The sequence below is a fragment of the Camarhynchus parvulus genome, chromosome 5, assembly GCF_901933205.1.
Source record: "Camarhynchus parvulus chromosome 5, STF_HiC, whole genome shotgun sequence".
Taxonomy (NCBI): domain Eukaryota; kingdom Metazoa; phylum Chordata; class Aves; order Passeriformes; family Thraupidae; genus Camarhynchus; species Camarhynchus parvulus.
In genome coordinates, this window is record NC_044575.1 from 59,993,981 (window position 1) to 60,021,825 (window position 27,845).

At 41.9% G+C, this 27,845-nt stretch overlaps 1 protein-coding gene across 1 annotated transcript in view; it reads left to right on the forward strand.

Moving 5' to 3' along the window:
* The window catches only part of SOS2 (SOS Ras/Rho guanine nucleotide exchange factor 2), a 51,388-nt gene extending 24,143 nt beyond the window's left edge, over window positions 1-27,245 (forward strand). Inside the window, exons 7-23 of the mRNA XM_030949531.1 lie at window positions 2,273-2,383; window positions 3,619-3,717; window positions 7,754-7,881; window positions 8,920-9,575; window positions 12,179-12,260; window positions 13,223-13,345; window positions 15,712-15,815; window positions 17,129-17,348; window positions 19,659-19,778; window positions 20,037-20,199; window positions 20,661-20,778; window positions 20,871-21,043; window positions 21,303-21,419; window positions 23,490-23,751; window positions 24,060-24,101; window positions 24,966-25,075; window positions 25,676-27,245. Of these exons, the coding sequence (XP_030805391.1) occupies window positions 2,273-2,383; window positions 3,619-3,717; window positions 7,754-7,881; window positions 8,920-9,575; window positions 12,179-12,260; window positions 13,223-13,345; window positions 15,712-15,815; window positions 17,129-17,348; window positions 19,659-19,778; window positions 20,037-20,199; window positions 20,661-20,778; window positions 20,871-21,043; window positions 21,303-21,419; window positions 23,490-23,751; window positions 24,060-24,101; window positions 24,966-25,075; window positions 25,676-26,185 (3,138 nt within the window). The 3' untranslated portion in view covers window positions 26,186-27,245. The remainder of the gene's footprint in view (window positions 1-2,272; window positions 2,384-3,618; window positions 3,718-7,753; window positions 7,882-8,919; window positions 9,576-12,178; window positions 12,261-13,222; window positions 13,346-15,711; window positions 15,816-17,128; window positions 17,349-19,658; window positions 19,779-20,036; window positions 20,200-20,660; window positions 20,779-20,870; window positions 21,044-21,302; window positions 21,420-23,489; window positions 23,752-24,059; window positions 24,102-24,965; window positions 25,076-25,675) is intronic.
* Window positions 27,246-27,845: the final 600 nt, after the last annotated feature.

Below are 27,845 nucleotides of genomic sequence, written 5' to 3' on the forward strand. Positions count from 1 at the left end.
CCTGCTTTGTCTGTTTTTTTCTGCATCAGCTCCCTGGAAGGTTTATAAACATAAATATTGTCGTGGTTTTGAGATAAGGAAGTGTGGGGGAAATAAAACATTGGGTTTGTGTATGGGGAAAATAAAATATTTTTTGCTGGTGTGGAGGAAATTCAGAATCTGACGCCCAGAAGTGGGAGATGGATGGTTGAGAACAGGGCAGAGGGTTCCTCAGAGGATCTTCTCAGGGCAGCTGCTGAAACAAGGGGATTGTCAGCAGGTTGTAAATTTATTTTCTGCTGTTTGTGTTTCCATAAGAGGAGTTTTAAGTATCCACAAAGGAGTAAAGGTGGGAAGCAGTGCACACAGCAAGGGGTGAAATGGGCAAACCCCAATGCAGGGCCACATCCCGCACTGGGATCATTGCAGGGACATCAGGGTGATGCTTCCATAGAATCCCAGAAGGGTTTGGGTTGGAAGGGACCTTAAACCCCATCCCATCCACCCCAGCCATGGCAGGGACACCTCCCACTGCCCCAGGTGCTCCAAGCCCCAATGTCCAGCCTGGCCTTGGCACTGCCAGGGATGCAGGGGCAGCCCCAGCTGCTCTGGCAATTCCATTCCAGGGCCTGCCCACCCTCCCAGGGGAGAATTCCCAATATCCCATCCAACCCTGCCCTCCTTCAGCCAAAAGCCATCCATTTCAATATTCCAGAATTCCATATTTCACTCACTTCTGCAGCATTTCAAGCATAAAACCCTTTTTAAATAATTCATCTCTTTAGGAAGATCCCTAATGCCGTTCATTTTAATCTCATGTTCATAAAACAAACCCAAAACGTAAAAACACTGATTGAAGTCTAAGTGGAAGAAACTAAACCCACTTGTAAATGCAGTAAAAATATAAAATAATTCCAGAGGACAGCACAGAGTCAGGAAATACTGGCCTGGCTCCTGCAGTGGGTTTGCCCTGTGGATTCCACTGTGACTTGAGACCTCACCAGTGTTCAAACAAGCCTTTTGTGGGGTTGGCATTCCCAAATCCAGAGCCTGGCAAGCACTGGGGTGAAGAGAGGGATGTGCTGAGCCCAGCAGTGACTCAGGAGTGAATCAGTCCCTGCAGGGACTGGGATCAGCCTGACAGGCCCTGGCACAGCCCAGCTGGGAGCCAGGAATGATCCCTGCAACCAGAAATGGTTCCTGCAGGGATTCCTGCAACCAGAAATGATCCCTGCAACCAGAAATGATCCCTGCAGGGATTCCTGCAACCAGAAATGATTCCTGCAGACAGAAATGATTCCTGCAGACAGAAATGATTCCTGCAGGCATTCCTACAAGCAGAAATGATTCCTGTGCAGCCAGAAATTATTCATGTGGGATTCCTGCAACTAGAAATGATTCCTGCAGGAATCCCTGTACAACCAGAAATTATTCCTGAAGGTATTCCTGAAATCAGAAATTATTCCTGTACAGTCAGAAATTATTCCTGTGTGATTCCTGTACAGCCAGAAATTATTCCTGCAGGGATTCCTACAACCAGAAATGATTCCTGTGCAGCCAGAAATTATTCATGTGGGATTCCTGCAACCAGAAAAGATTCCTGCAGGAATCCATGTACAGTCGGAAATGATTCCTGTACAGTCAGAAATGATTCCTGTGGGATCCCTGCACAGCCAGGAATGATCCCTGCAATCAGAAATGATCCCTGCACAGCCAGGAATGATCCCTGCACAGCCAGGAATGATCCCTGCAATCAGAAATGATCCCTGCACAGCCAGGAATGATCCCTGTGCCTCCAGGTTTCCCTCCCATCCTGCTGTAGCTGATCCTGTGGAGTCACAGCTGCATTCTCCAAACCATAACTTTTGCATCCAAACCCTTGATGGCACTTGAGGACTTTCCCCTGGGACTGGTTGCTCTGTCCCAAATGAGATATTTTCACTGGAAAAGTGTCCCAGGTTTCCACATTGTCCATCCTTATGGACAGAGGGGAGGTAAAATTGCAATTCCGTGTGAAATGGGGTGAAAAGCAAAAACTTCTCTTGGTTCCCACTGCTTCAGTACAACAAACTTTGTGTTGGCCATGAAGATGGGGAGGTTGAGGAATTCCAAGAAAATTGTGGGCATTTCAAAGCTGGAAGTGAAATAAGATTGTGGTTTATTCAATATTTATTTTGCAAAATCAATATTTTCTTGGAAAGTTCCATCAGCTTATTCAAGGAAATTATTGTAGCAGCTGGGACAGAAATTGCTTGGATCCTTCACTCCTGTGTGTAATTCTGTTTTTATTTAGGAGCAGGCCTTTGATCCATATGAAACCTTGTCCCAGGATATTCTCTCTCCACAATTTCATGAGCATTTTAACAACTTAATGGCCAAACCTGCTGTGGCTCTCCACTTCCAGGTGAGTGCAAATGAGAAACACTGAATGGCTTTAATTCTCATATTTCAAAGGTTGGAATTCTGTCAGTAATTCTTTGCTTCAACTAAGGAAGAATTCCTCAAGGTCCTTCCCTTCCTTCAGTGTGGGATATTTTGACTTTGCCTCTTGCTGGAAAAGCAGGGCACAGCTCTGACCCATCCATGGGTGTTCTGCAGGTTTTTTCCTCCTCACATCCTGTATGAGAACAAAGGGTGAATTCTTACACTGCCACTTTTATTTTACCTTTTAAAGCCAACCACAGGCACACAAACACCATATTTTCATTTTCTCATGTGCACATCCAAGGCCTCCTTCAGCCCTGAGGCTGTGACTGGTTCTTTTTCTGGAATAATTCTGCAGTAATTCCTTAGTCACTGCAGGCCAGCAGGATAATCTGTGATTCTTTTATTGCTTTATTGCTTCTTTCTGCCTGTGTAGCAGATTTATTAATTAAAATTATTTAAAATTATTTTAATAAATATTAAAATTATTAAAAATACTGCTCAGGCTGGCTTGGTGTTCAGGAATGCCCTTAGAGAAGCTGCTGAGCAAGTGATGGGGCACTGGTGCTCCCAGTTAAACCCAGTTAAGCCCAGTTTGGTGGTACTGGGGCATCTCTGCAGGATGAGATCCCTCTGAGCCATTCATTCTGGGGGTGTTTCCTCTGCAGCTCCTTGCTGAGCTGGATCATCTCACTCTTAAATATTCCTCAATATTAAATTCAATATTCCTTCAATGTTAAGGAAACTCCTATTCAATATTCCTTCAATGTTAAGGAAATTCCTATTCGATATTCCTTCAATATTAAGGAAGGCTCTTTGCCTCCTGCCCCCCTAAATTTAAAGCTCAAAGCTGGAATTGAATTCTTTTATTCCAGATTAAATTGATATTTTAGTCAGGTGGTGAATCTGGCCTCCTTTCTGTCCCTGAGCTAATTCAGCTTCTCCTCAGGTGGAAGGAGCAGGAATTTCACCACTGGCTGGAAAAATCTCTCCTCATCTTACAGCCTGAATTACTGCCTCAGTAACCACTGGGAATGGAAAATATTTCTCATTTTTTAAGTGATAAACCTGTGATTCTCAGTTTCTGAGGATGATACTGTTTTCTGCAGTACCCAGTGAGGCCTCCATATTTCTGTGGGATATTGGACATAGTGGGAGTACAGTGAATATTCTCAATATTCCAGTGTAAATAATCCTGGTTTTTTTCCTTTCCAGTCCACAGCTGAAGGATTTAAGGAGGCTGTCCAGTATGTCCTGCCTCGCCTCATGCTGATCCCAGTCTATCACTGCTTGCACTACTTTGAGTTGCTGCAGGTAAATGGAGCCACACTCTTTATTTCTGACTGAAAATAATTATTAATGTAGAAAATCTGAGCTTTTAAATAGCTGGTTATATTTTACTTACTCTCTCTGAAAATTAAAATTATTTGACACTGTTACTTGGTTTCTGAAAAGTAAAAACATATTAAAAAAATCTTTAAAAGCATCTCATATGAACATCTAAACTACATTTTATTCAACAAATCTTTATTGAACTTGAATTCTAATATAGTTGAAAAAAATTTAAATTTCAATTTAAGTTTAATTTAAATTTTAATTTAAATTTTTTAAAATTAAAAATCTAAAACTTGAATGCACAAATCTAATTTCTTCCTTCTATGAGTTCTGAATTTTTTGTCCATTCAGAAGCTAAGCAGGATTCAGTCAGAATTCTCAGTCTCAGGTCACACTCCAGCTGCAGCTCTGTTTGTTTTTATTATTTCAGAATAATCCATTCTTAATATTCAACCACTTCTCCTGAGTCCTAGCTGGAATTAGCTGAGTATAATGTAAAAAAGGTTCTGTTTGCCCCATAGTGTGGAGGAAGTTTGTAATGCTTGAAGGGTAAATGAATTATTAACTAACAGGGATGAACTTCAATTCAATGGGTTAAACACCCTGTGGCTATAGCTGACATTTGGAAATAGCAGCAGGAATGACTCTGGGAGGTTCTCAGTGTGAAATCTGGTGCTGCCCAGGTGAGTTACAGGGATTTCCTTTGTGTTCTAAAAGATTTCCTTGAAGGAAGGAAGAAAATAGAATTTATCGAAAATCCAACCTAAATATTTCTAGGAGTTAAGACCAGGTCTGTCAGCAATATTTAGCACAAACTCCTTTTTTTTTTTTATTTCTACTTCATTTCACTCTTGTTTTCCTCATGTCTGCTGTGATTTTTTGCATATCCTGATTTAAATAAGTAAAAACAAGAGATTATTTCTTTTGACCTATCCCCAGTGAATGGATTGCCAATATTTTGCAGAAAAGTTGAAATTCCAGAATGGTTTGAGTTGGAAGGGACTTTAAAAATCATCTGGTTCCAGCCCCTGCCACGGGCAGGGACAGCTTCCAATACACCTAAATATGTGTGATTTCAGTACATTTTCAACTATTAAGCATTTCTAGTGATAGTCAGTGTAGAAAACAGTTCAAAAAAACTTTAAAAACCCCAAGAAATCTTAATTTTCTACAACTTCCTGACAGGAGGGTGGAGGACAGGAGGGTAAAGCTCTGCCAGGGCAGGTTTAAATTGGATATCAGGGGAAATTTCTTCGTCAGAAGAGTGTCTTCCAAAAGAATGGAACTTCCCTTTCCGTGATCATCACCTGTGTGGGACAATTCTCTGGAAATTGTGAAAATCTTCCAGGTTGAAAAGCCAGAACTGGGGCAGGGACCTGCCTGGTGCTGAAGGTCAGGCTGATTAATGCCCCATTGTGTCTCAGAGCTGGGAAAGTGCAGCAGGAGGAAATTTAAGGATGAAATTTAAGGATGAAATCACCTGCTGCCACAGCTCTGGGGGATTCTGAACCTGGAGCTGGTTTTACAAGTGTGAAATATGTGGGGTTTTCCCCTTTTTAGGGAAACATTACCACAGGTGCCCTATAGAGCAGAGTTTTTCTGCTATTTTTGATAAATGAGGCCTGGCAAAATCATTTTGTCGTGTTTTTATTTATTTTGAAGGATCATACATCATGAAAGATGATCATTTTATCAGTGAAAACATTTAAATTTGACCTTTATCTACAGTGTATGAGATTTCTGAGTAGAATCTGACACTTGGCTGTGTGACAACCTTGTGAGCACAGGACAGAAATCTGAAATATCACCCTGGAGAAATGGTCAATCCAGAGTATTTTGTTATGTTCCCATTAGTTACAGGTTTCAAATTTGCATTTTATGTTGTACTTTGAAAAAATCCTGAATATAAAGCAGGGATTTTTAAAAATCAGAGGGGTTTTGGGTATAAAAAAAGTATTTATTCAACAATTTTAATATATTATTGTAATAATTATAAATATTATTATTATTATAAATATTGTATTAATATATCATTATTGTTAGTATTAATAAATATTATTGCAATACTATATTATTGTATTATAATTACAATAATGTTATATTATTATTCTATGTTACATTAATTACATGACATTAGATGCTATATTAATACAATATATAACATTAAAACTGGTGGTGTTGCTTCTCTGTTGCCATTGCATTTGCCTCTAGGAATTATGGCTGAAGAAGACCAAAATGAAGCCAAAAAAGCAACAAAACACTCATATTTTCACAGTTTCAGTAGGTAGAGAAGCTCAGATTGAGACTTTTATTCCTTGAGAAAGTTACCAAAGGCCCCTTCTGAATTGGCAGGTGAATAAAATAATGATTTACACAAACAGGCCTCAATATCTGCTTTTTTTGCAAAAACAGCTAAACTGAAATGAATAAAATTAAAATGTGAAAAGCCTGAAAATTCTTTCAGGCTGTGGAACTTTTCCTCCTTGGTGGAAAAACCTTCAGGATCTGCATCAGAGCCTCCTCTTTGCCTGAGCAAAGGGCTCAAGGTCCTGGATGAATCCTTCCATCCCACAGGCACAGGATTGTCCCTGATTGCTGCTCCTGACTCATCCAGCAACATCTGAAATTATCCCTCAATTGCTTCTCCCACCTTCAGGATTCTGCATTTCACACCTTTTCCATGCTCTTTGCATTTCCATGGCTGGCAGCAAGGAAAAAATAGAATTTCCAGAGGTAGACATCTGATTTTTCCCTTCCCTGTACTGTTCCTCAGCTTCCCAGAAATTTTGAGCCACAAAACTCTTCCTTTCTTGAATATGGAGGTTGTTTGGGCATGGAAAACTAAAAATTTGGTAATTTAAACAACGTGGGAGTGGTCAAATCCTGTTCTCTCAATTAGTTTTAGAATAAACTGAGGGATCCCAGCTGAGGGAATGCAGTGGGGAAGGGAAAAGAAGGATTCTGCCTTGCCAGTGAGTGTAAGGAAGATTTCTCTTCAAGTCTGGAGGTAAAACAGAGTTTATCCCAAACTGCATGGCAAGTTGTCATAATTTTGCCCACCAGTTTATTAGCTTGAATTTTCCTTTAAAAAATTCACAGAATCCCAGACTGGTTTGTGTTGGAAGGGACCTCAAAACCCATCTCATTCCAGCCCCTGCCATGGGAAGTTCAGATGATCTTGGATGTAAAAAGGGTTAAAAAGAAAAATCTTCTATTTTTTCAGATTTTTAAAGTTTTTTAGGTACCACCTTAAAGAACCAAAAAGAGGAACTTTCAGGTTTTGCTCAAAGCATGTTGCTACCAGGTGGATGGAGATGATATGAAAATCTGTGGAATTCCCTAATTCAGGAAGTTTCTGCTGAGTGGTGGAGATGGATTCAGCCTTTATACAAAGGCAGTACACTTGTTCTCACTGTCTTTACATTTTTCTGTAGTAGCAAATCTTAAATTTCAGACTTTCTTTAACTGTTTGCTCTGTGCAAAATTCTTGAGTTTGCTGAAGGTGGCAGAATTCAGGATGATAAGAAGCAAACAGAGTCTTGCTCCTGTGTTAAATTTGGATTCTTGAGATGGACTCATGGAAGGAAGATAGACAGAGTTCCATAAACCAGCTCTGAACCCTAGGCTATTTCAAACCTTCAAATTCTTGAATTTAACCAGTTTGAAACAGGATGATGTTGATGATATAACAGGCAAAATAATATGTGACAATTAGCATTAAAGGGTTAAAGGGTGGGTAAATTAAAGGGTAAAGGTTTCTGAACTTGGTTAATAGCCACTGATTTTTCCTGAATATTCCTGATTTCTCCTGAATATTCCTGATTTTTCCTCTGACAGATCTTTTTAATTTCATGCACATGTGCTTTTGAGTGAGGTTCTATAAAAAGTCAGACTTTTAGTCAGTGAAATTTCACCGAGTGCTGCTGATAGCACCATGTGAGAAGGTCTTTCAGTCTTCTTACCCTGCTGGAAATGAGGCAGATCTGAAAGAAAATCAATGTTTGTTGTGTGGCAGCAATTGCAGGAGTGCAGTGAGGATGAAGAGGACAGGGAGTGCCTGAAGCAGGCCATCACTGCCCTGCTGAACCTGCAGTGCAGCATGGAGCGCATTTACAGCAAGCACTCCCCGCGCCGCCGGCCCGGGTAAGCACCCCAGAGCCTCCCCACAGCTGCCAGGGAGGGACATAAATCCCCTTTTCCTGCTAGAAAATCTCTGTATTTCTTTTTCAAGGCATGCCTTGTTGCCAGTTTTCTTTGTAGATGGGCAGCAGCTCAAAATCTTACCCACTTGTAAGAATAATGTGAATATTTGTCTTGGTTTGAAAGGACAGGTGTCTGTTAAGGAAAGCAGGAGTCTCTCCTGATATGGAAAATGTAAACTGCTTCTCTATGAATTATTATAAGTTTGGAATTAAGGGGTTTTCAGGTGAAGATGTGGGAGCAGAAATAACAGTTTTTATTAGAGAAGAAAATAAAAATAACATTTAAAAATGCAGTAATACAAAACAGTGACAGAGTCAGAGCAGTCCCTGTCCCCCTGTGTGTCAGGGGGTGGCACAGCCCCATCCCATGGGGGCTCAGCCCTCCTGCAGTGCCAGCTGTGCTGCTGCTGGAGCAGGGATCCTGCACAAGGGGGGAGTTTTCCTCTGCAGCTCCAGGGCTGCTGCAGATGGGCCTGGGCTCCCTCTGGCAATGCAGGGCAGCAGAAAGCTGCTCCTCTGGCAATGCAGGGGGCAAAGGCTGCTGTGCTGCTCCAGGCTCAGATTGGATCCAGGTAGGAATGCTTGGCTCCTCCCCTGGGCGCAGCATCTCCCCATGGGATGCTGGAATTGGATCAGCCCTGCAGGGACACTCAGTGGCCATGGACAGCAGAGATCTCCTGGAGGGAGGATTGGCTGTGGCAGAGATAAAGAAAAAACTGCTAATGAACAGAAAATAACTGCCCCAGCTCTGACAGATAGGAAATAGAACACACACCCCTAAACCACATCTTACAACCCAGGACAATATTCTACTCCTGCCCACCCAAAGCAGTGTATGTGGCTTATTTGGAACTTGATTAGGGCATTTTGAGGGAAAAAAAATCCCAATTTCAGCAATTAATTCCGTTGATTATTTTAGTCTTTTGGGATGGCAAATCTGGAACGTGCCCCCTGTGACTTTTTCTGTTCCTCCTGGCAGGGAGCCGGTCTGTCGCTTCTATCACCGGCAGATCAGGAGCAAACACTTGGCCATCAAAAAAATGAACGAAATCCAGAAAAACATCGACGGCTGGGAAGGCAAAGACATCGGGCAGTGCTGCAACGAGTTCATCATGGAAGGAGGGCTGACAAAAATCGGGGCCAAACACGAGCGCCACATCTTCCTCTTCGACGGGTTGCTGATCAGCTGCAAGGCCAACCACGGGCAGTCGCGGCTGCCCGGCTACAGCAGCGCCGAGTACAGGCTCAAGGAGAAGATCGTCATGAGGAAGATGCAGGTGGTGGACAAGGAGGACACAGCAGAGTACAAGCACGCCTTCGAGCTGGTGTCCAAGGACGACAGCAGCGTGCTGTTCGCCGCCAGGTCGGCCGAGGAGAAGAGCACGTGGATGGCGGCGCTGATCTCGCTGCAGTACCGCAGCACCCTGGACAGGATGCTGGACTCGGTGCTGCTGCAGGAGGAGAACGAGCAGCCCCTGAGGCTGCCCAGCCCCAGCGTCTATCGCTTCGTGGTGGCGGACTCCGAGGAGAACATCGTGTTTGAGGACAACCTGCAGAGCAGGAATGGAATCCCCATCATCAAAGGGGGCACCGTGGTGAAGCTCATCGAGAGGCTGACCTACCATATGTATGCAGGTATCCTCACCTTTGGGTTTTAATCCTTTCATCTTTAGGGTTTTTCCTGCTTGTAATGAAATGTAAAATGAGATCTGCAGGGAGTAAAAATATGTTATTAAATCACCTGGCTTTGCAGGCAAAGCTGTAAGAAATTCTGGGTATGCAAACCTTTCATCCCCAAAAATACCCACAAAAAAATTTCCATGTTTCATCCTGGCCAAAGCAATGGAGCTGTTACAGGCTGAGGCTCTGTGAAGGAAGAAAAGGGTTGAAGGTTATATTTATTATAGTTTTTTTTTTTAGCTGTATTTTTTATATTTATTACATTCAGCCCGGCACTCTGTGAAGTATCTGGGTTGGAGGTTATATTTATGGGTTTTTTTATTTTTTAAATTTTTTTGCTGTATTTTTCTATTTATTACATTCAGTCTGCCATTCTGTGAAGTATCTGAGTTGAAGGTTATATTTGTTTAATTTTTTTAAATTATTATTATTTCTTTTATTTTATTTTTTTTTTTTCTGTGTTTTTATATTTATTACATTCAGCCCACCACTCTGTGAATTATCTGGGTTGGAGGTTCTATTTGTTATATTTACTGTATTTTTTATATTTGTTACATTCAGCCTTCCACTCTGTGAAGTATCTGGGTTGAAGGTTATATTTATTATATTTACTATATTTTTTATATTTGTTACATTCAGCCTGCCACTCTGTGAAGTATCTGGGCTGAAGGTTATATTTATTATATTTATTTTAATTTTTTATTGTTTATTTCTTTAATTTTTTTGCTGTATTTTTAATATTTATTACATTCAGCCTACCACTCTGTTAAGTATCTGAGTTGAAGTTTATATTTATTATATTTTTTATTATTACTTACTTTTTAATTTTAATTTTATTATTTATTTTATTTTTCATTTTGCTGTATTATTTTATATATTATATTTAGCTCGCCACTCTGTGCAGTATCTGGGTTGAAGGTTATATTTATTATATTTACTGTATTTTTTTATATTTATTACATTCAGCCTGCCACTCTGTGAAGTATCTGGGTTGGAGGTTATATATTTCTTAATTTATTTTTTAATTTTAATTTTATTATTTATTTTATTTTATTTTTCATTTTGCTGTATTATTTTATATATTATATTTAGCTCACCACTCTGTGCAGTATCTGGGTTGAAGGTTATATTTATTATATTTACTGTATTTTTTTATATTTATTACTTTCAGCATGCCACTCTGGGAAGTATCTGAGTTTAATGTTATATTTATTATACTTTTATTATTATTATTAATTTTTTAATTTTTATTTTATTTTTATTTTGCTTTATTTTTTATATTTATTACATTCAGTCCGCCACTCAGTGAAGTATCTGAGTTGAAGGTTAATTTATTTTTTTTAATTCATTTTTTAGAATTTTTCTTTTTTATTTTAATTTTTTTATTTTGCTGTATTTTTTATATTTATTACATTCAGCCTACCACTCTGTGAAATATCTAGGTTGAAGGTTATATTTTTTTTTAATTTTTATTTTATTTTTTATATTTATTACATTCAGCCCACCACTCTGTGAAGTATCTGGGTTGAAGGTTATATTTATTATATTTACTGTATTTTTTATATTTATAACATTCAGTCCACTACTCTGAAGTATCTGGGTTGAAGGTTATAGGTTATATTTATTATATTTACTGTATTTTTTTATATTTATTACATTCAGCATGCCACTCTGTGAAGTATCTAAGTTGAAGGTTATATTTATTATATTTTTATTGTTATTCATTTTTTAATTTCTATTTTATTTTTTATTTTACTGTATTTTTTTAATTTATTACATTCAGTCTGCCACTCTGTGAAGTAGCTGGGTTGGAGGTTATATTTATTATATTTACTGTATTTTTTATATTCATTACATTCAGTCTGCCATTCTGTGAAGTATCTGAGTTGAAGGTTATATTTATTATATTTTTATATTATTTATTAAATTTTATTTCTATTATTTTTATTTTGCTGTATTTTTTATATTCATTACATTCAGCCTGTCACTCTGTGAAGTATCTGGGTTGAAGGTTATATATATTTTTTTTTCTTTTATCTTTTATTTTGCTGTATTTTTATCTTTATTACATTCAGCCTGCACTCTGTGAAGTGTCTGGGGTGCAGTGGATGGCAGTCCCCATCAGCATTTTTCAGCCTCTCAGTGTCTGAAAGGCCCAGAAGTGAGAACTGAAGGAGTTCCAGGAAGTGCTGGTGCTGAGGAGAACTTTGGGTCTCACTTTTGGGGGGCAGGGGGAGGCTGGTGCTGTTGGGACTGAGGTGCAGTTTTTGTTCAATTTCCCCAATAGCACAGCTGGTCAGGGAGAGGCATTCCTCAGGGTAGGATGAGACAGAGGTTTTAAGGGAATACTGGATGTGCAGTTCAGTATTTTTCAGGGAAATGCACCGAAGAACTGAGTGAAAATTTCCCAACCCCTGTCATTTCTGCTGTTTTTCAAATACAGTGTTTGCCTTACAACCTCAGTGTCTTCTCTGCACATCAAACTTTGTCTTTTATTTCTGATCTTTTGCAACTGGATAAAAACTCCCTGCTGTCATTTTCTTACTCAATCCTTACAGATCCTAATTTTGTCCGGACCTTCCTGACCACCTACCGCTCCTTTTGCAAGCCCCAGGAGCTGCTGAGTCTGCTGATAGAAAGGTGAGCAGTGATCCTCCTTTCTGAAGGCATGGAAAAGGGTTGGAATCACAGAATAAAATCCCAGAAGGATTTGAGAAAGGACCTTAAAACCCATCCAGTGCCACCCCTGCCATGGGCAGGGACACTTCCACTATCCCAGGCTGCTCCAAGCCCTGTCCAACCTGGCCCTGGATGCTTCCAGGGCTGGAGCAATCACAATTTCTCTGGGAATTCTATTCAGGACCTCCCCACCATCACAGCCAGGAATTTCTTCCTCAAATCCCATCTAAGCCTCCTCCCTGTCAGTTTGAAGCCTTTCCCCTTGTCCTGTCCCTCCAGTTCCTGATGAGTTTTGTGTATTTGGAATCACAGAACATCCTGAGTTGGAAGGGACAAAAATCAGAGATTCCAAGTGCTCCTTTCCTGCTCAGGACCTCAGTGTCAAATTTCAATGTTCTGTTGAAGTTTATAAACCAGGAACTTTAAAACGATGATCCAGGTTTTTAGTGCTTCCTTTTCCCAGTTTAAATGAGTTACCTGAATGAGGTATGAGCTGGAGCACCTGGTGTGCCTGGGCTGTGGGTGGTGATGTTGTGAACTGCTGAATTGGCTCACGAGAGAGTTGAGTGCACAATGGAAATGAGGACAGAAACGTTCCAGGCAGTTTGTTTGAAGGCACAGAATTAAGGTAAACAGCATTTTAATGCAGTGTGGTAAAGCTGCTCTTAAGCTCTCATCTAATCTTCCCTTAATCGTGCCAGCAGGTCCTTAAAAACCTTCTATCCCAGTCTAGACATGGTGTGACGAGCAGAGAAGCAGAGAATTAGCAGGGTGTGGAGCTGGGGTGAGGGGATTCCGGGCAAACCGGATGGCAGAGCAGCACCTGCTGAGTTTATATAAATAACATTTCTCTAATCTGCAGCCTGTGCACGGAGGGGTTGTGTTCTGTCCTGTTTGCCATCCCTGTGTGGTGTTTTCCCCAGGTTTGAGATCCCTGAGCCTGAGCCCACGGAGGCAGACAGGCTGGCCATCGAGAAGGGGGAGCAGCCCATCAGCGCCGACCTGAAACGCTTCCGCAAGGAATACGTGCAGCCCGTGCAGCTCAGGTGTGTGTGTGCCCCCTGCCTGCCCTGGCACTGCCAGCCTGGCCTGCCCTGAGCTCCTGCAGACTCTGATCTCTGCTGGAGACTTCAGCCATGTCTGCCAGCATCATATCCCAAATCCTGTCCTGATTATCCCAGCGGCTGCTGGAGCTGGAGCTGGCCCAGCTGGGATCCCCACCCACGGCGCCTGTGGGTGAGGGATGTGGAGCTCAGAGCGGGGCTGGCCACGCTCTCAAAGCATTCCTTGTTCCCAGGCCTGGGAAGATAATTCCTCTGTTCCCAGTTTTCCAGCCCTGCTGGTGTTTCACTCCCTTTCCCAGCCCCGTGGATGTGTTTGCTCACAGACAGGGAGACTCTTGTCTGTGCTGCACATTGCAGTGGGCTGCAGGGAATCTTCAAGGTCTTGCTGACCAAGCTAATTTGGGGAACAATTAAGCATTTCTAGCATGAATGAGAGTAATTGTTGCTCTGATTGGGGATCGAGACAGGAGCAGACACAGATCACAAGCAGTGTTTGCTTGAGCAACTTTTAGTCATTGCACTGATGAGTAACATCAAGATGTTCCTATTAATGGCACATTAGTTTTACTAATAGTAATTATTAATTACACACACAGAGAACCTTCAGTTACTCTAACACACATTCCTGTTGAAACAACAGCAGTTGACTCAAAGGGTCACACTGGCATGCCAGTACCTCCAAGGTGTTCAGAAAGTCACTCAGGTGTCCCATTTTTGTCAGAAACCCGTGTGCATATATATATATATAAAATATTTAAAAGATAAATCTGTGGGTAACCCTGTAGTTTTCCTCCACACAGAGCTGCCACCACCTTCTTGAACGTGATCCAAGTCACACAACCTCACCATAACCTTGGTCCTCCTGCATGCTGCTGGCCTTGGGCAGCTTATCAGGCCCTTGGTGTTCCCTCTTTATCGGCTCCTGGGGGCTCAGCAGCACCACAAGTCTCCACAGTTATCAGTTCCTGGCAGAGCTGCCTCTCAGCTTATACTCTCCCTGGTTTTGCTGGTTTCTGGGAGCTGTTTCTGATCCTTACTGTGTATTTCCAGCAGCTTGAAGCTGTCTTCCAGCTGCAAATGAGTGACTTTGAGCTGCTGGTGGATAAATTCAGCACTTTGTGCATTCCAGTGTTGTTAAAACCATTGACCTCTGCTTCAGAGACTACAATTTGGGAACAATTGAAGGTGTTTATCCCTTCCTTCCCTGCTTCCCTGCACTCTCCATCTTGTAGAAAATGCAGTGCCCAGGCATGAAAGGGCTTGGACACAAATGAGAGGGGATGGGAAGGAGGAGGAGCTGAGCTGGAAGTGCAGTCAGCAGATCCAGGCACTCTCTGCCTTTCCCAGAGTTTTCACCACGGCATCTCAAGGGCAGAGATGGATTAGATAAGATCCCATTACATGAAACTTGGATTAAAACTTTGCCTCTTGGAATGTGGCATTGATTTCCAGCCTGAATGATCTGTTTGGGCAGCAAGTCTTTTATGGGATAAAACTTATTTTTTACCTTGCACACTGGGAAGAGGAGAGTTAAGGAATTTTCCATGTGTCCTTCATTTGTCCTCAGTGTAGGGCTGATTTTTGCTCGGGTGATAAATTGCACCTGGATAAATCAAAGTGTTGAAGGTGTGAACTCAGCTTGTTTTACCTGAAGAGACAAACCAGTTTTTTATTCTGATTTATCCTGAGTGCAGGAGGCTGAAAAGCAGCTGGAGTTCACTTTTAGAAACTGATTTATTAATGCTTTGTGTAAGAAAGAGTAGAGAAAAATCAAGAGGAAGTTCAGTGTTATCCTTAAAGGATGTACTGGATCTAATCAGGCCTTTTGGGTCTTTAAAAATTGTATAAACAGGGCAGTAACAACAACTTTGAAGCTGAAATTTGTGTGTAGGAAGGAAATAATGACAAATTTGCTTCTTAACAAGTAGGAGATCCTAATTAGCTTTTTCATTAAAAAAAAAACCACACGAAGAAAAAAAGGAAATTAGAAGGAAAATTAGAAATCCCAATTTTATCTGATTTTGCTAAGTCTCTTCCTCTTCTGAAACCATCTCAATACTGTTTTTTTTATATTAGGTTTTAAAATAGCACCAAACTATATTTATGCTAAAACTATTCTTTAAAACCTATAAATTAGGTTTTAAGGAATAGTTTTAGCATAAATAGTTTTTAGGTTTTAAACCCCTGCCAAGCTCAGTCTTTGCTCTGCTCCTTTGTCCATGTGCATTTTGAGAGTCACCAACTACATGAATCTGGAACTTGAGTTTTGTAGGATTGGGGTTCATTTTTATGGGATAAGCCATGGAAGTCCTTTAAAAGAAACTTAATATTTTTTCCTCTTTCCTCAGAATATTGAATGTTTTCCGGCACTGGGTCGAGCACCATTTTTATGATTTTGAGAGGGATCTGGAGCTGCTGGAGAGGCTGGAGACCTTCATTTCCAGTGTCAGAGGTGCAGTAAGGGGGGGGTCCTATTCCTTCCCACGTTTTGGTACAACTTCCCAGCCTGATCATGGTGGATTTTGGGCCTGAGAATACCTTTACACACATGAGTAATTTTAATGCCCTTAATTGAGCTGTTTATGAGGCTCCCCTTTACATGAGGCAGCTTTGGCCTGGAGCCTAAACAGCTCCTCAAAGTGATTTCAAGCATTAGGATGATAATAATACTTTAAATATATTTCCTTCTGGACAGCATGGTCATCCTTGCTTGACTCTGTAATTTAGGCTCTCACCTTCCCCTCCTCCATAGAGAATTCCTTCTATTTTGCTTACTGAGTTTTTTCCATCCTGATTTTTCCCATTTATATAAAGTTCCAACTGAAAATCATTAATCTTTTAGAAGAGGCTATTGGGCCCATTTGGTATCTCTTCTCTATGAAGTAGATTTTTTTGGCATTCTCTGTGGAGGGCAGCAGTGTTGGCATGTTTAATCCTTATCCTGGTAATTCCAGGTTTTCATTTTCAGAGTGCCAGGTCTTACAGTGGGCAACATAATTCTGAGACAATTAAAAGACCCTGGACACAGGGTCACTTTTTTCCACACCAAAACTGTCAGAGGATGTGGTTAAATAGAACAAGTTTCACATGTATTTATTTGTCAGCTGATACAGGTGCAAAAACCCATAAGGAAGAAATAGAGAAATACAGAGCTGGTTAATTTACGTGCAGAAATGCAGAATTCTGAGTCTACATTCAAATTTCTGGGGAGCTGGTTTGACTAAATTACCAAAAGTCCTTTAAAATCAGAGTTTCCAAAATGGTTTGGGGTTGAAGGAAGCTTAAAGCCCATCCAGTCCCACCCCGGCCATGACAGGGACACCTCCCACTGTCCCAGGCTGCTCCAAGCCCTGTCCAGCCTGGCCTTGGGCACTGCCAGGGATCCACAGCTTCTCTTGGCCTCCCAGCCAGGAATTCCCAATTCCCAATATCCCATCTATCCCTGCCCTCTGACAGTTTGAATCCATTTCCCCCTGTCCTGTCCCTCCATCCCTTGTCCAAAATCCCTCCAGCCTGAGCTCCAGTTCCGAAATACATTTATTTACAAACTCAAAATATTCTCTCCCCAGAGATTGCTCTGTAACATTGGCGTTTATGAAAGAACACGAATTTATTAAAATCCAACACTTCTAGCAAGATCAATGCACTTTTCCCCTCTTGGACTTGTAGTTTAACCCTCCCCTCTGTGAGTTTAAAACCGAACTTACAACAGTGTTAAAAAACCTGTTTATGGGGGATTTTTTAAAAATTATTTCTCTTCTACAGGAAAATCCATGAAGAAGTGGGTGGAGTCCATTGCTAAAATCATCAAGAGGAAGAAAGCCCAGGCAGATGGGGTCAGCCACAACATCACGTTCGAGAGCCCCCCGCCGCCGCTGGAGTGGCACCTGTGGCGCGTGGGGCACGGCGAGGCGCTGGAGCTGATGACGCTGCACCCCATCGAGATCGCCCGGCAGCTCACCCTGCTCGAGTCAGACCTGTACAGGCACGGCCCCTCGCTCTCTGCTTTCCTTCTGTCTGGGTTTGGAAACAGGGGGCTGCTGAGGAGGGCAGGAGCCTGAAATGGAAAATGTAAAATCTTTGCTATTGTGTTTACGGGGTGTCCCGATGAAGGAAGGAATGATGAGTCTGACTCCATGTTCTCAGAAGGCTAATTTATCATTTTATAATACTATATTATATTAAAGAATGCTATACTAAACTATACTAAAGAATACAGAAAGGATACTTACAGAAGGCTCAAAAGATAATAATGAAAACTCGTGACTCTTTCCAGAGCCCCAAAACAGCTTGGCCCTGATTGCCCAAAGAGTGAAAACAACTCACAGCAGAATCCAATGAAACAATCACCTGTGGGTAAACAATCTCCAAACACATTCCACATGTGAGCACAACACAGGAGAAGCAAATGAGATAATAATTGCTTTTCTTTTTCTCTGAGGCTTCTCAGCTTCCCAGGAGAAAAATCCTGGGCAAAGGGATTTTTCAGAGAATATGAATGCCACACCCTCCCTCCAAATTGTTGTAATCTTGAAATTAAGGGGCTCTCAGGCAAAGATATGGGAATTGGAATAACAGTTCTTTACTAGGGAAGAAGATTTAAAAAAAAAAAAAAAAAAGCAGTAATACAAAACAAACCCCTGCCAGAGTCAGAGCAGTCCCTGTCCCCTGTGTGTCAGGGGGTGGCACAGCCCCATCCCATGGGGGCTCAGCCCTCCTGCAGTGCCAGCTGTGCTGCTGCTGCAGCAGGGATCCTGCACAAGGGGGGAGTTTTCCTCTGCAGCTCCAGGGCTGCTGCAGATGGGCCTGGGCTCCCTCTGGCAATGCAGGGCAGCAGAAAGCTGCTCCTCTGGCAATGCAGGGGGCAAAGGCTGCTGTGCTGCTCCAGGCTCAGATTGGATCCAGGTAGGAATGCTTGGCTCCTCCCCTGGGCGCAGCATCTCCCCATGGGATGCTGGAATTGGATCAGCCCTGCAGGGACACTCAGTGGCCATGGACAGCAGAGATCTCCTGGAGGGAGGATTGGCTGTGGGGGAGATAAAGAAAAAACTGCCCCATGGACAGCAGAGAGACTGCTCTACTTCTGATAGATGGGAAATAGAATACACACCCCCATTTTTAACCTAACACATGTTTTCTTTTCTTTTTTTTTTGGTGTTAGGATTGGGATTAAAAGTGCTTGAAATGGTTTTTTTTGTGTTTGGACTTAAATGTTTATTATTTTTTAGTTATAGTGTTAGAAGTTGGGAGTTTTGTAGTACTTCACTAATAATTTACAAAATGGCTTTGTTTAGCTCTTTCTGCAAGGTTTTTTAAGGGTAAACTGTTTAATTAAGAAATGACACTTAAATTATTTTTACTTTTAACTTAACAACTAACTGTGTTTTGCAATGTGGATTTTTCTATCCAAGTATACAATGCTACTTAAACTCATGAAGAAAAAGGGGAAGAACTAGCTACTGCTTTAAAACTTCTATCTTGTTTTAGATATATTATTATCTTTTAAAACTTTAAATTTTCTGCTATGTGATATTACACATTTCTGTTTAAACTCTACACTCATAATCTTAGTGCTATTATATAATTTTGGAAGCTTTCCCTATGGCTTCAGGTTAAATGTAGTATTTGTTTGGAGGTCAGTATCTTTCAACACAGAAAGTCTAAAATTCTCAGCATCCAGGGTTCCAACACTCTCACACCTTTTTTGTCATTATTTCAGCCAAAAAAATGCTCCTCATTCACACCATCAGTCAAAAATACCCTGGGTCTTCTGAGTTTACAGGAAGAGGTTTCTTTGCTGTGTGCTCTATGTTAAAATATGCAAAGGAGTGAAAAAAAAGAGTTTTTATCTCTATATCAGACTTGTGATAACAGAAATGCAGGGGGGGTAATTCAGGAGTCTTACAAAATTAAAATTATTAAATCCTGTTCCTGCTTCAGTGATGGGAGGTTTTGTGTTGAAACCAACCTGTTACTGCAAGTGCTTCACCTTCTTGTTTTCAGTTTTTAACTCTTTTGAAGTTGTTTTCTTGCCCTTTCAGAAAATTAAAAGTCACTCCTTTGTAATTTTCTTATCTGAAAATTCTTCAAAATTAGCCAATTTCAATGAAGATAAAAATGTATTTCTTTCTGTACTCGAGCACTCAAAAAGTTGAGTTTTGTAGTAGATGAGGTGGGATTGGATTTGTGAAATACCAGGACGTAATTAAGGAGAGAAATAATCTTTTAATGCAAAGACAGAAATCACAGTTTTTATTGATACTGAGCATTTTGCCTCCTGTTTTGTCATTGCCAGGGCTGTGCAGCCTTCTGAACTCGTTGGCAGCGTGTGGACGAAGGAAGATAAGGAAATTAACTCCCCGAATCTCTTGAAAATGATTCGTCACACTACAAATCTCACTCTGTGGTTTGAGAAGTGAGTGCAGGGCAGTGCCATTGAGCACTTTTCCCCTGGATGTGCTTGGGCTTTGCTGGTTCATTTCTGCCAAATCCTCCCTTGACTTTCCAACTCGAACATGTGTAAGATGTGATTACAGAAATTCATACTTGAGATTCTGGAGAGAGAGCCAAAATCTGCATGCTGGTTGGGTTTTCATGGAAAAATTTGATTTAATAACTCAGAAAGTGTCAGGTTTTATTTCTGAGTGTTTCTTAAATGCCATCTTTTGATCAGGTGCATCGTGGAAACAGAGAACTTTGAGGAGCGAGTGGCTGTGCTGAGCAGGATCATAGAAATCCTGCAGGTCTTCCAAGACCTCAATAATTTCAATGGTGTTCTGGAGATTGTCAGTGCTGTGAACTCTGTCTCTGTGTACAGGCTGGATCACACATTTGAGGTGAGTTTAGGGCATGGAAAAAGAAATGAAATCAGAATCCAGAGCTGGGTCCCACACGGTTCTGCAGAGAAATCCATTGTTGGCAGCAGAGCCTCCCTGGAGTAAAACAGAAAAAGAAGAATGTGAATAAAATGCTTTGAGTTTTGTGTGACTCTGAAAGGCAGCACAAGGCCTTGAACTTAAAATCAAATGTTTAATTTTTATTAAAGACCAAGTTTTATAACTTTAAAGTTAAAATAACAATGTGTTTTCAGTTATCTGGAATCTTTTCTTCAGGATCCATGTGACTGAATTGTTGGGGGTGCAATCCAGAGCAAACCATTGCCACAAGAGGTTCTTTGAAACCTTCATTTCAATTCCCAAATTTTGCTCAGACAGCCAGGGATTTACCTTGGATTTGCTAACCACGCTGTTGAGAACATTTCCATCCCTTTTTTTTTTTTTTAATTTTGACAACTCAGGCACTCCAAGAAAGGAAGAAAAGAGTTTTGGATGAAGCAGTAGAATTAAGCCAAGATCATTTTAAGAAGTATTTAGCTAAGCTCAAGTCAATCAACCCTCCCTGTGTGCCTTTTTTTGGTAAGTGACATCAAATTTTTTGTGTGGTGTCACTCTGAAGTGGAGTTTGCTGCAGATATATGGTTAAAAACTGTTTGTTTTTTTTAAATCAGGAATATACCTAACAAATATCTTGAAGACAGAAGAAGGGAATCCTGACTTCCTTAAAAGACAAGGGAAAGAATTAATTAACTTCAGTAAGAGGAGAAAAGTGGCTGAAATTACAGGAGAAATTCAGCAGTATCAAAACCAGCCCTACTGCTTACGGGTTGAGCCAGAAATCCGGGTAAGCAGCCATGAAAAATCTCTTTGGGGATTGGAGAGGGGAAAAATGCCAAATAATCTTCTAACACTGGACTAATTTTGCATGAATAGTGCTGATCAAAAGAGGGGGGAGCAGTGGCTGGTAGACAACAAAGAACCACACAAAGGAGTGGCCAAAAGTGGTGAAAAATGACATTTTGAATCACTGAATTACAAGTATTTCATTAAAATTTTCTCTGTCTGCTTATTTTTTAAATATTCTTGCTACTTGTTTCCTTCAGAAATTCTTTGAAAATCTCAATCCCATGGGGAAGATACCAGAAAAGGAGTTTACAGATTATCTGTTCAACAAGTCCTTGGAGATTGAACCTCGGAACTGCAAGCAACCACCTCGATTTGTGAGTTTTTCCTGAAATTTCATGGGATCAGAAAACACCCTGAGTTGGAAGGGAACCACAGGGATCATCAGGTCCAATTCCTGCAATATTTAATTAAAATTAAATTGCTACAATTCAGTGACCACTATGAAAATAATACACAGTTACCTCAATAAGCCAGGTGTATTTTATTCAGTATTCCTTATCCTGAGTTGATTTTCCAACTCAACTTGATTCAATAATACTTCTACTCCTGATGTTTGTCACTACTAAAATATATTACCTTTGTCTGATTTTAAAACTCACTTTTTCCACCCAAAACTTGAAATATTGCTGTTAAGTTTGTATTTCTTATCATACAGTCATATGATAAAATATGGAGTAATATTTTTCATCTCACAATATCAAGAAGTCTCATATTAATACTAATTAAAGTGTTACTTCTATACATATGTTGAGTTTTCTTTAAGATTTTTTCTGGTTTTGTTTTGTCTAAATATTTGATATTATTGCAAAAACTGCAGACTTTACCAGGTGCAACCCTTTTTGCTGAAGAAAATACAGTCCCATTTAAAGGAGTAGCAATTTTGGATTTAAAAACCCCAGCTCCTGGAGCTCAGAGTTCTTTTTATCAGGAAAATCACAATTTAGAGCACTTGTTCTTCATATATTATAATTGCCTGAGGAACTGGAGCCATGTCGAATTTTTTGAGAGAGCTATAAATCATTTTTGCCATCTCTTGTTAGAGGAATGAGTAAGATGATGTTACAAATGTGGCGAGAAAACACCAGAAATTGCTGTTGCAAAAATGCTTCTGACAGTAATTTTATTAAAATCTTTTCTAAAAATAGGAGTCCAGTCAGCTGGGCAGGAATTCTTGACAGCTCATGATTTCCAAAGAGAGAATCTTACTGGAATTTCAGGAAAATCCAGTTGTGGGTGCTGTAATTTGCTGGACACCACTGAAAGATGGGGGCATAATTCACTTTGCAAGGCTCAGCTTTGATCTGTGCTGGATTAACCCAAGCCTGACCAGGCTGGGTTTGTCCACACAGTGACCTGGTGTAGGAATTTTGTGCTGGATGAACTGGAGGACAGGGACAATGTGTTTCCAAGTGTGTCCTTGGTCCTGGATGTGTGCAGGGCCTGGTGACCCTCTGTGCTTTTGCTGTTTCCGTGGGGCTCTGCTGCAGCTCTGAGGGGCACTTTTAATTTCTATTTCCCAAGGCTGTTTTTCTCAGTGTTTTGTCCTGGCTGGCAGCAGAACCTGGACTCTTCATTCCTCATACTTGTGGGGAAATAAAAGATTTCTTCAGCTGCATCCACAGCTTCCCAGCAAAACTTCCAGCAAAAATGCTGCACCTCCCATCAGTTGTACCCCTGTGCTGCTCTTTGAGAAATACTTCAAAAATACCTCACAGAGCCTTGGGAATGCTGCAGTGGGGAATGGCAGCAGTTTTGGGAATGGTGGGGAATGGCAGCAGTGTTGGGAATGCTGCAGTATGGAATGTTGCAGTTTTGGGGAATGCTGCAGTGGGGAATGGCAAGAGTTCTTGGGATTTCTGCAACATGGAATGGCAGCAGTGGTTGGGAATGTTGCAGTGGGGAATGTTGCGCTGTTGGGAATGCTGCAATGTTTGGAACATTGTGGTGTTGGGAACAGTGTTGGGAACGTTGCAGTATTGGGAATGTTGCATTATGGAATGTTGCAGTGTTGGGAACCTTGCAGTGTTGGGAACAGTGTTGGGAATGTTGCAGTGTGGAATGTTGCAATATGGCAGCAATGTTGGGAACGTTGCAGTGTTGGGAATCTTGCAGTATGGAACGTTGCAGTGTTGGGAACGTTGCCGTGTGGAACGTTGCTGTGTGGAACGTTGCAGTGTGGAACGTTGCAGTGTTGGGAACATTGCCGTGTGGAACATTGCAGTGTGGAACGTTGCAGTGTGGAACGTTGCAGTGTGGAACGTTGCAGTGTTGGGAACATTGCATTATGGAACGTTGCAGTGTTGGGAACATTGCCGTGTGGAATGTTGCAGTATGGAATGTTGCAGTGTGGAACATCGCAGCGCTAACATCTGCCCTATCTCCAGCCCAGGAAAACAACGTATCCCCTGAAATCCCCCGGGATCAGGCCCAACACGGGCAGGCACGGCTCCACCTCGGGCACGCTGAGGAGCCACCCCCTGCCCCTGGAGAAGGAGCCCAGCAAGATCAGCTTCAGCAGGATCACCGAGGCCGAGCAGGAGACGGCGGCGTCGGCCCCCACCTCCCCCAACACGCCCTCAACGCCGCCCGTGTCGGCCTCCTCCGAGTTCAGCGTCTTCCTAGACATTGACCTCAACAGTTCTTATGGTAAATAACAACTTATCATGGGTTAATAATCGTGGGTGCTGTCCCTCAGGCTTCCCAAATGTACGCTGTGTGTGTGTGTGCCAGGATTTAAAAAAAATAAATTGCAAAATGTGAAGTAATTAAATTAATTCCCAGCGTGAGTTAAATTCTCCAGTTCAGGAATGTCTTACACAAGAAATTCTCATTCATGATTACAGTACATAAACTTGGGGTTTTTTCTGATCTCTCAGGTTATTCAGGCATTTGTTATGTGCTGCAGTGCAGTGGTTCTCTCTGGAAATGGTTTCATGGATTTTTTTATTTCCCAGGTAACAACAGCATCTTCGCTCCTGTGAACTTGCCTCAGTCGAGTGAGTGTTGGAACTCTGTTAAATTTTAACTCTGCCTTCCCTGGGTTCAGGAGAGCTCAGTGGGGACTAAAATCTGAAATTCTGGGATGAGAATGTGGGCTGCATTCAGAAGGGCTCCTTTCAGATCAGATGTCCAGTAAAGAATGTAAAGCCTGAAACTTAAACTGCTGGTTTAGTTTGGGTTGGGTTTTTATCTCCAGGCTCTCACATGATTTTCCTTCTGTTTTGAATGTCCTTGATGATAGTTTTGTTTGACTAAAGCTACAAATAAAGCAACTTGATAATTTCCTAATTCCACATAGTGAAAATAACTGCTCTGTTGCTGGGAAGGAAGAGACACATTTTGTACCACAGCTGTGAGGGATATCCTGCATTCACCTGGGTTTTTAGCTGTTCTCTTCATTTATTCCACACGCATTTTTTAAAATATGATAAATTTAATTTCCAGCTGGAGAGCACAGGCCTGATGTAGAAACAGAGCTCAGTGCACTCCTAAGAGGAAAACAAAGGTGTGACAGAAATCACCAATACAAGTCAAGGGTTGTGTTGTGTTTTAATATGAGGATTTTTTTTCTCCCTCTGTAAGAACTCACTTGGAGTTCCCTGGATTTATTTTCCTGTCTCTCAGCATTGCCTGCAGACTGCTGATGCCTTTTTTTGATACTGGACATAGGAGAACATTTTGTGAGGCCTAGATCTGATTAAAGCAGTGAATTAAAGGAGTTCATGCTGCTGGAGTTACTGGTTCATGTTGCTGTGGAGCACAAAGATCTTACTTGAGTTGCTTTGAGTTTGGCTTGATATTCCAGAATATGTTCCTCAGATATTGCACAAGGAGTAAAAGATCTGCTCTTCCCTCTCCAGAGACTTTCTTCAGCTCCTGGGGGAGCTTCCCTAAACTGAGTGATGAGCCTCAGAACCCTCCTCCACTTCCTCCACGAAAAAAGATGGATCAGGATGCTTCCAATGCTAAGGTATTGCTGTCCTGGATTGAATAACTGTGGTGATAAATTGGGGACTATCTAGAATCATTTCTCTTGGAAAAGATTGTCAAGTTCAACCATGGATCCAAACAGGGCTCTGTCAGTCTAAAAGACTTTGAGATGCAGAGCTCCAGTTTCCTGGTTTTAAGTTTTGGATTCCCAGTGTCCAAATCCTGCTAGGAATGTCAGGAACAAAGTGTTCACATTCCCATCAGGGGCACAGCTGCTGTGCTTCTGACAGCACCACTAGCAGAGGTCAGAATTCCTCATTGAATGAAGACTGCTCTTTATCCAAACATCTGGATAAGGGAAATGGCTTTAAACTGAAGGAGAGTAGGTTTAGATGGGATGTTGGGAATTGGGAATTCCTGTTTGGGAAGGTGGGGAGGCCTTGGCACAGGGTGCCCAGAGAAGCTGTGGCTGCCCCTGGAGGTGACCAAGGCCAGGTTGGACAGGGCTTGGAGCAGCCCGGGATAGTGGGAGGAGGGGGAGGAATGGGATGGGAGGGGAGGAATGGGATGGGATTTAAGTTCTCTTCCAACCCAAACCATTCCGTGCTCTCCATTTCTTACACCTATTTCTCCACTGCAGGGAAATTCCAAGCCGGATGACGATCCTCCAGCAATCCCACCTCGGCAGCCGCCGCCTCCAAAGATCCAACCTCGCGTTCCTGCTTACACCGCCCCCCCGGAGCAGCCCCTGCAGAGCCCTCCTCCTCCTCCCCCCCGGGACCCCGTCCCCGACACCCCGCCCCCGGTGCCGCTCCGGCCGCCCGAGCACTTCATCAACTGCCCGCTGAGCCTGCAGCCGCCGCCGCTGGGCCGCTTCCCCCGCGAGCCCGAGTGGCTGCGGGAGGCCGGCTCCGGCCCCAGCTCTCCGGGCACCCCTCCCAGCACCCCGTCCCCGCGGGTGCTGCGCCGCTGCTGCGTCCTCAGCGCCAGCCACAACAACCTGGCACAGCCGCCCGTGCCCCCCGTGCCGCCCCGGCACAACTCCAGCCCCCAGCTGCCCAAACTGCCACCAAAGACTTACAAAAGGGAGCTCTCCCATCCTCCTTTGCACAGACTGTCTTTGCTAGAAAATGCAGAAACTCCTCAATGACCTTAGCCATAGTAGTCATTGACACTGGAATACTGTTTGTAAAGTTCCTCTTTTTTTTTTTTTAATTTATTCGAGAAAAAAAAAAGGCAGTGTATTTTAGTATTTTCACAAATTATGCTCTTAAAGTGCTGCTGATCAAAAAAAAAAAAAAAAAAAAGGTTTAAATTGGAAAAAATTCAGACTACACACATTCCAGCCTGTGTGGTTGGACAGCATTACCCTCAGGTGAGCAGCAGCATTGCCTTGGTTCACATCCTCAGTGCCGACCGTTCTGCCAGGACACAAAATAGACCTTTTGCACTGTAAACTACACTAAGTGAATTTAAACTGACATCATTTAATTGCACTGAGCCAAAAAAAAAAAGGTGCGTCTGTGGAATTTTTTTTCAAATTTGAGCACTAGTGGCCTTTTTTTAAAACAAAGACACCCAGCGATGGGATGATCAAACAACACAAGGATCCAGAGCGTCACAGATTCGAAACCTCTGACCACTTGCCTTGAGGTTCCTGAGTGACAGCTCCTGTTGTGGAATATTCTCATGCCATGTCTTAATTGCCTTTGATTTGCTGCTGAAGACAAAGAAAAAAAAAATATAGGTTGAAATCTAAATACCAAAATATTCCTTTGATCTTGGTTCTTTGGAGAAAGGATGAAGGAGGAGTACCCGTCTCGGATATCGGGGAGGATCCCGAGTACTTCACGTGCGTCCTGTTCAGATGTGCCTTTTTTGTTTTGATAGGCAAAGGTGTCTTAAGCTAAAGAGTTTGTCTGCTGTTGTGGAGAACAAAGCTATGCGCCTGTACAATTGTTTATATTGTATATTTACAGATATGCTAATGACGTGTATAAATTGAAGTTGACTTCGAGGCCTATAACACAGTCTGCTACTCCTGGGACTGGATCCGGCCAGCAGCGTTTCCTCTGGCTTGGGACAGTCCTGCCTTCCAGACCTAGTAACTCCCTCTAGATCTACACTTAACTCATGAATCCACTTTGGAGATTGGTAGCATTTAAACCAGCAAACACTTAAAAGCTTTATTAAACTTTTTAAACTGATAAGTGAATGGAACTTTTCTTTGCCAGTCGAACAGCCATGTTTGAACTGGTGTGAGAGTGAGTCTGTTTTACTGGTAGTTCTGTAGCAGCATTTATAAAGTGGCCTTCACAAGCCACATTTTATTTACTGGTTTGTGGCCTTTTACTGTGCTTTGTATCAGAGTTCTTAACAAGATTAATAAATCACCCCAGTCTTAATTTTTAAGAGCTTGAGCAGTGCGTGTTCGTTGCAAGGACAAGGTTGGGAATTGCATTTTTGACAATACAAAATGCCCCAATTTTCCATGCTGCTGGTCTCACTTTGGCTCATCCCAGGCTTCCAAATCACACTCCAGCTTCTCATCAGTCTGCTTAAGCTGCTCCCATTGTCTTGGGCATTCCATTTGGAAAATTCTCCTTTTTGGAAAGCAGATAGGACTGAAGAGGGATGTTAATTAGAAATCCCCTGAGCTGGAAGGGATCCATCAGGAGTCCAATTCCTGGCCCTGTATAGGATCATACCAAGATCTCCCCAGTTTTCTCTTCCTTCCAATTTCAGATGTATTTTTCTATCTTTTTTTTTACTGCCTGTCTCTTCTGTGCTCCTTCCCTGAGGAAGAAGAA